The following is an 8,020-nucleotide window of genomic DNA, read 5'->3' as shown; positions in this document are numbered from 1 at the left end:
TCACATGATTAGATTGTATCCCTTATCATCATGCACATATGCTTGCTTGGCTTTGCAATTTGTGAATAGTTCATTATGTTCCTAAGGACATTGGAGAACTGTAGTTGAAGAATGTCACATGAATTTAAGAATATAATTGTGGTTTGATTGATTGTTGTGTTGAAGCTTTCTACTGGTAATGTGTGAACGTCCCACTTCACCATTATTGGGCTCAGATGAGAGTTCTATGTTGTAATGAATTGAAAAGGGAATGTTACAACGACAATAAGTCGTTTCTTGGATCTAGGATTTATAGCACATGGGATAGATGGAGAACATAGACCGTTAATGTTATGATTATGTTTTGCCAAACTAATTTATCATAGTAGACATGTTATTCATTGGAGAATCATAAGTATCATACAAGTAAATGATTTTATAGTATGCTAGGCTTAGGCTTCACCCACATGGCAACGAGAAAGTTGTCATAAAAGCATAGGATTATGTAATTTATTAAATAGGTAGGATCTATTGTCCTTGAGAATGACAAAAGTTTTATAAGCATGATCACTTGTTTGTCATTAAGCTCAAGTTAAGGACCAAGGCATGTCTGAACTTTATGAATTTGCTTTGGTATTTATTTCTTTGCAACTATCCCAATATATCAAAAACACAACTATTACTTTATTTAACATTTTTGCACTTATTCCATAAACCAATTCTTTCTTGCGTCCCTTAACATTGTTACTCGTTAAAAAGCCACACGCAAACCCTACACTTGTGGGTATCACCATATGCAACATGAGGGTGTTACAACCGCGTTACCGACATACATGACACATGTGTTGTCATGCTTATTTGTAGTGACCCAACGGGAGGAGGCAAGTCCCTAATCCAAATTATTCATTTTGAACTTGAGTGATATAGGGATCATATTCCGAGTTTAGGAAAAAACTCGGACTATCAATTTTTTTTGCATAAGGGTCTCATAAATCGCCAATTTCCCTCGTGTTCTTTGTTGTGTGAACCAGATTAGAAAAGGAAAAAACTTTACCTAGTGCCATCAAAACTTAACCAAGAGTAGAACACGCAATCAAGATCATGGCTTGCCAACCGAACATCATCAGGCCTTAATCTAGAACATTTAGAACCAAATAATGAGCAAGAGCTTAACCATCATCATTATAATTCCTCTTAATGTTATACAATAACATCAAGTTGCTATGATACTGATGTTATATATATGGTTAACATATTTACATGTAACCGTGAGCTAGAACAACTAGGTTGTAAAGCGGAAACGAGACTGGTCAATATCAAATATGGGATTAACCATCGGAGACGAAGGCGAGGCTGCGTGCATGCTTGGTGAAGGTCAAGGCAACAACAATGTGGTTGCATCAGGAAGTTCATCTTAGTAATGGTGTGGTTGTACAGGAGGTCCATGCAATCCACAACCAACATTTGTTTTCGCAGTGGTTGTCGATGGTAGATGCTCTTCAGCATCCTTTAGTACCTCTCTAGGCTTTTGGATAGGTGTAGCTTGTGTATGTGATCTTCACCAGAAGATATATATATATATATATATATATATATATATATATATATATATATATATATATATATATATATATATATAGAGAGAGAGAGAGAGAGAGAGAGAGAGAGAGAGAGAGGATTTCTCCTTATACATGTGTCACTGAGGAATAAGGACCAAACCCAAGAGGTGGGTCAAGCATCCTCCATCATGGCACATATGTGAGAGAGACATGGTGGGCCACACATTGTGTTATTTCTTTATCGGCTGTTAGCTGAGATCAATTCTAATACTTTCATTTCTAATTACTTTAGATGTAACATTTTCCCTCCAACCCTCCTGCATTATGTTGTGTTTTACGTTGTAACTATCCAAATTTGCCCGTGTGCCATGTAAATGGGAGATGGACCGTCACATGCAATGCATGGAGGAGGAAACGAGGAGAGCACGCCCCCACCCCTGTTCATCATAATAAATACCGCTACAACTCTTGATCCCTGCATTTGACGTAAGCTAATTCAAGGGCATATTTGTCCAAAGGAGGATGGTAAGAGCTTTTTCGCTACACACGCTTAACCTTGTACATATAATAAAGATTATAAAGATAATTAGGAACAGAGGGAGTATAGAACATAATGCATTAGCAACCATACAATGAGCTTAGCATCCTTGGGTGCTAAAAACTATTTTCGAGCTTCCAATATCTGCCAAATAGACTTTATACTGCCACAAAACACCACATTTATAGTATGCTCTAATTAAAACATTTTTCTCTGTCATTTATCAGAAAGAAGATTTTCACAAGAAAAGCCGAACACATAAATGGTCCAAATGCACGGGCCGCAGACAAGAGCCAGGTGGCCCTTTTTGCCCAGGCCGCAGACAAGAACCAGATTAGTTTTACCAGATCCCTTCCGCCCCCCACCCGCTCTACCGCGCCCAAGAGGATTCAAAAGGGAGCGGCGGCGGCGAGAGGCCCGGCGCCGACCGCAACCCTAGCCCGAATCAGCACCCGCCGGCCGACGCTTCCGGAGGGAGCCGCTGCGGCGGCCGAGGCCGACGACAAGGCGCGGCGCCCGTTCACGGCCCTCAGCCAGGTTCACGCCGACCTCATCCTGGCGTGCGTCCCCCAGGAGCAGGCAAGCTGGCTAGATCTCGCGTCCCCGGCGGTCCCGTTCCCGTCCCTGGGGTTCGGAGGTGCGCGACTGAGATCCCGATTTTTTTTTTTGATGGAGCGACTAACATTTGACACCCCTTTTGGATCGGTGCAGGAGAGGGCGGATGAACGGAGGCGGCGAGGCCAGCGATCATGGGAGCTCGGAGGGCGCGCCTCGTCGTCGGCCTCAGCCAGGTCCACGCCGACCTAGCCCTGGCGAGCAAGTTGGCTAGATCTCGCGGCCCTGGCCGTCCCGTCCCCGTAGCTCCCGCTGGGCCTGGTTGGCTGTTTGCTGATTGGCCTGGTTACTAATGTGCGTAGGCCACAATTCCAGGATGCTAAAATTGAGTGCGGTCACCACGCATACAACCAAACATAGCTACTGCATGAAATCACGATCGTACGTGGTGGAGGCGGCAGCGGCAGCGGCAGCGGCAGCGAATAGGTCATTAGGGCATGGCAGGGCGGCTGCCATGGGCCGGCGAGGTGGTGAACAGCGACTCAGCGAGGCCGTGAGGGTGAGCAGATCAGCACATGGCGTCAAAAAGAAGATCGAATATTTGTATTATGTTGCTGACTTCCGTCGATTGAAATTGTATTAGATCAAGTATTCAAATACATACTTATGTTCTCTAGTTTTAGTTCTGTACTTGTGCATTGCATTTATTCTAGTGCTCTCACATCGTTGAAAAACTAATTGATTTGTTTCCTCTTGTGACTAGATATGGGTATATAAAGGAATTGATCTTGCTGAAATTAAGAAAGAATTTCAAAATATACCAAGAAGAATGCCTTTGCCACAGTCAATAAAGCTTTATTATAGGTATGTATTCTTTCTAACTATCTTCACTTGTATAATTTGTTTCTATCATTATATTGCACTACTTACAGATTCATGATTTGTCTATGCTTTCTATTTTTGTAGACATCTTTATGCGTGTCTTAGTTAATAATAAAGATGATAAATTGGTGATCTGTAATCCATATAATCTTCATTTAGTGAGGTATTTTGATACAAGTATTTACTTTTGGATTTCGGATGTATTTGCTGAATATAAAGTCTTCTAGTGAGCTCCTGCATCGTCGTAATGTACATGATTTTCTTCTTTAAAAACAACGCCACACCTGAAAATTATTTCGCCACTGCTAGTAACGAAGTTGAATTTGAGGTTTCCTCGTGCAGGGGTATTAAACTGGCTTGCATAAGGAAAATGTATTAATCTTCCTTGTACAAGGGTATCAATCTTACTTCCAGTCAGACAGCTCCGAGTCTGCACCACCTTGCTCCCCACGACCACTAGTAGTTGCACCGGACACAAAAATGAAGCAAAAATGTTATGTTCAACATATGTCGCACCTGCATCTGAGCAGATGAGACACGTTGGATGAAGTACGCGGTGGTTGTTTGCAAGGATGTCTGCACGGGCTTTGGCCGCGATTCTAACCATCTTATTTAGGCGCTGCACCATGAGCTCGTTTGTCGCTGCCGATGTCGCTCGGTCGCTGCCCTGTGTCATGCTAGCAAATTGGCCCATAGGCTGTCTGCGTGACATAGATCTAGGGCCTCCAAGAAGCGTATGCCCATGAAGGAGACCAATGTTGAAGCCCATTAGCACCGTACGTTGCATAGACCCGGTGCTCGCAAGAAGCGCACGCCCATGGAGGCGACCAGCATTGAAGCTCGTCAGCTCTGTTCGGTGCATAGATCTCATGCGTAGAAGAGGCTCACCTCTATGCAGGTGGTCAACTTTGAAGTTCGTCAACTCTGCGAGCTGCACAGATCTAGTGTCTCTGAGAAATGCAAACTCGCAGATCGGCTCTCCACACGTCACGGATCCGTTGTTCATGAGGAAGGCGAGCTCATTGTCGTGCCCAATCGACTCTCTTCATTGCACAATTCTATTGCCTGCTTCTCGTGTAAGAGCGCCATGACAAGCGGAGTTGATGTTGTTGAGCAGGCTGGCACTTTGTGTTCGGCTTGATGCCGACACTCCTAGCACTAACGAAGCGTTGAGAGGATTGGAAGCCACTGGGATCGGGCCATTGAGGACGCCACACTCAACGAGGAACTGTATGGGCACCTCCTGTCCCGGTAGTGCCAAAAACCGTGAAAATGGCAGGCTTTGTGCAAGTGCACAAAGGCTGGAGTGATATAGTAGGACGATTTGCCGAAACTGAGTCAAGGTAGTAGTTGGCCTGAATCTGTGCTGATGCTCTAGGGTTGATGTCGTCGTTTGGGGCCGCAAAGTGTGACTGTGGGCCTGGAAGGAGAAATGGCGGGAGCTCCGAGGCTGCATAGTCAAAGACACTGAAATGTCGTTCCCTCCGGTGGCGCAGTACCTCGCTCGATGCGCTTGCACCACATGCGACAATGTGGGGAGAAGCAGATCACAAGTCACGCCATTGTCATTGTGTGTAGATACAGTATGATCGGCGAGGAGGCCGTTAAGCTGAGAGCTCTGGACGGGGGAGACACCCATCCCGAAAGACCGAAGCGCGATGCACCACCTCTAAAAGGACCGAGATGGGCGTAGGATGCCCTTGAAGGGACTCGGCTACTTGTCTGCGCTCCCGCAATAGCCGGAGCATTGGTGAGGAGGTAGCTAAACATATTTGTTGGTCGGGCCGGGTTCTCCCCGGTGCCTCCGATGCTTGGTGGGCCTTCCGACCGTCTCATCTTCTCATCTCTATTGCTTTGTTTCCCACACACTACAAAAATACAATTAAGAACTCATTAGCTTGACAAACTCAAAAGTATTGCTATTCTGTTATTCTTTGCACCGGTCGCGTGCACATAACCTACCCAACGTGGCGGGAGACAAATGCGTAAAGATTTAGAGGTGCTTTATTACGAATTGACATAGGCACCATTTATGGCCCCTATTAAAGTGCTATTTTACGAACGAAATCAATTCTCATATATCCAAATTAATTGTCATCTATTCACGTACAAATATACGACAACGCAAACATTAATGTGCTACCAATTATTCTCATTATGATGTTTTCGCGAGTTTTAGATGTGACTATTTATTGCAGCGCATGCATATATGGATATCAATCAAATATTTCCTAATATATCTCAGTGCACTAATGAAACAATCATCAGGATCCACTCAAAAAATAATAACATAATTAGTGTATAAACCTGAGAATCATAGTGGAGCAAAACGGCAAGTCAAAGAAAAGTTTTTCATAAGACTGAAAACTAAAACATGAGAACTATCTTCCCAAGGGTTAAACCAAAGCAGGAAGGAGTAATTCTCATGTTTTAATCTTTCTTTGCCTTGCCGCTTTGCTCCATCATGATTCTCAGGTTTATACACTACTTATGTTTTATTGTCCCGCTGATCATTTCATTAGTTGACTGAGATATAGTAGGGAATATTTGATTGATACGTATATAAGGATGTGTTGCAAATAAACAGTTGCATTTAAAATTCGGCAAAATATTAAAACGAGAATAATTGGTAGGACATCAATGTTGGCGCCGTCGTTTAATTTGGATATGTGTGAATTGGTTTCGTTCCTCACATAGCACTTGAGCAGGGGCTATAAATACCGCTATTTCTGTTTGTAACAGAGCACATCTAAATCTTTGCGTATTTGTTTCCCGTTCAAAGACGTACCTCGTGCAAAACAGCCTTTTTCGGCCGGGTAGGTTCTATGCACATGACCGGTGTGAAGAGTAACACAATAACAATACTCTTGAGTTTGTGAAGCTAATGTGTTCTTAATAGTAGTTTTGTAGTGTGTGGGAAACAAAACAATCGAGACGAAAAGATGAGACGGTCGGGTGGCCCACCAAGCATTGGAGGCACCGAGAACTTGACCTGACCAGGAATTATGTTCAACTACGTCCTCACCAATGCTCCGGCTATTGCAGGAGCACGAACAAGTAGCTAAGTCCCTCTGAGGACATCCTACGCTCATCGCGGTCCTTTCGGAGATGGTGCATCGCGCTTTCGTCTTTCGTCCACATGTCTCCCTTGCACAGAGCTTCCAGCTTCATGTCCCCTCGCCAGCCATGCCATGCCAATGCAGGGAAACAACGATGTCACTTGTGATCTACTTTGGTGAAATGGTGTTTCCTGGTCTTTGGCTATGCTGCCTCGGAGTGACCGCCGTTTCTCCTTCCAGACGCCACAACCACACTTCGCCCCAAGCGACGACTTCAACTATGGGCTGTCGGCGCAAAATCATCCCAACTACTACCTAGACTCCATTTTGGCGAATCGTCCTCTTGTGCCATGCCAACCTTTGTGCACTTGCACAAGCCACTCAATTTTCCAGTTTATGCCACGACCATGACAGGAGGTGCCCTTACAGTTCCCTATGGAGCGTGGGGTCATTTGTGGCTTGATCCCAGTCGCTTCCAATTCTCTCAACGCTTCGTCTGTGCTAGGAGCGTCGGGATCAAGCCGAGTACAAAGTGTTGGCCTGCTCAACGGCATCAACTCTGCTTGTCGTGTCATGCTTCCATGAGAAACGGACAAAAAAAATTGTGGAACGGAGAGAGCCGATTTGCCGCGACAATGAGCTAGCCTTTCTCATGGGCATCGGATCCATGTCTCGTGGAGACCTGATCCGCCATGATGGCAAACTTGCATTTCTTGTAGACACGGGATTTGTGCAGCCCAGGGAGCGGACAGGCTTCTAAGTTGCCTGCCTGCATAGGGGTGCGCATCTTGTAGGCGCTAGACCTATGCACAACCAATAGAGCTGACGGGATTCGATGATGGTTGCCTCCATGGACGTCCGCTTCTTGCGGGCACCAGATCCGTGCAAAGTACGGGTCGATTGGCTTCAACATCGGTCTCCAACGCATACACCTCTTGGAGGCCCAAGATTTGTGTCATGCAGACAACCTACAAGCCTTCTTACTAGCACAACAAGGGTCGGCGACGACAAATGAGCCCATGGTGCGCCGCCTGAATAAGATTGTTAGAATCATGGAAAGACATCCTCGCAGATATCCACTACGAACTTCATCCATTGCGTCTCATCTGCTCAGAGGCAAGTGCGATACATGCTGAACACAACATTTTTGCTTCATTTTTGTGTTCGGTGCAGCCGCTCGTGGTCATGAGGGGCAAGGTGGTGCAAACCAGGAGCTGCCTGACTGGACCAGTTAATGAAGGATATGAATCTTGCTGGTTGACGCCTATCTTTTGTCAGCCAGCGCGAAGAAAAAATCTTAGATGTGTCTTTACTCTATTGGAGTATTGTTTTAAATAAATGGTCACTAGAACAATATCATGTTTTACTGCAATTTATTGCTATATCAATACTATGTAAGATGGTTTTAATTTTATTAATTTGATGTTCCTTGGTGAAATGTGATTATA

The 8,020-nt window shown here is 44.8% G+C and overlaps 1 protein-coding gene across 19 annotated transcripts in view; it reads left to right on the top strand.

Moving 5' to 3' along the window:
* The first annotated feature begins 2,387 nt into the window (after positions 1 to 2,387).
* Positions 2,388 to 8,020, top strand: part of LOC119302219 — a 9,767-nt gene continuing 4,134 nt past the window's right edge. For 12 of the 19 annotated variants that reach the window (XR_005147415.1, XR_005147408.1, XR_005147413.1 and 9 more), the window contains exons 1-3: positions 2,388 to 2,713; positions 2,788 to 3,190; positions 3,395 to 3,495. Coding sequence is in view for 3 of the 19 variants with exons in the window: in XM_037579253.1 (XP_037435150.1) it covers positions 2,984 to 3,190; positions 3,395 to 3,495 (308 nt within the window). In the remaining 16 variants the exon portion in view is untranslated. Of the gene's footprint in view, positions 2,714 to 2,787; positions 3,280 to 3,394; positions 3,496 to 3,597; positions 3,677 to 8,020 lie in introns of those variants that run through there. The other 7 variants (XR_005147416.1, XR_005147414.1, XR_005147406.1 and 4 more) reach the window with 5 other exon arrangements.

This window comes from Triticum dicoccoides, chromosome 5A (assembly GCF_002162155.2).
Source record: "Triticum dicoccoides isolate Atlit2015 ecotype Zavitan chromosome 5A, WEW_v2.0, whole genome shotgun sequence".
In the NCBI taxonomy this organism is placed as follows: Eukaryota; Viridiplantae; Streptophyta; class Magnoliopsida; order Poales; family Poaceae; genus Triticum; species Triticum dicoccoides.
The sequence above is the reverse complement of the archived record's forward strand: the minus strand, read 5'-3'. Positions and strand labels throughout refer to the sequence as shown.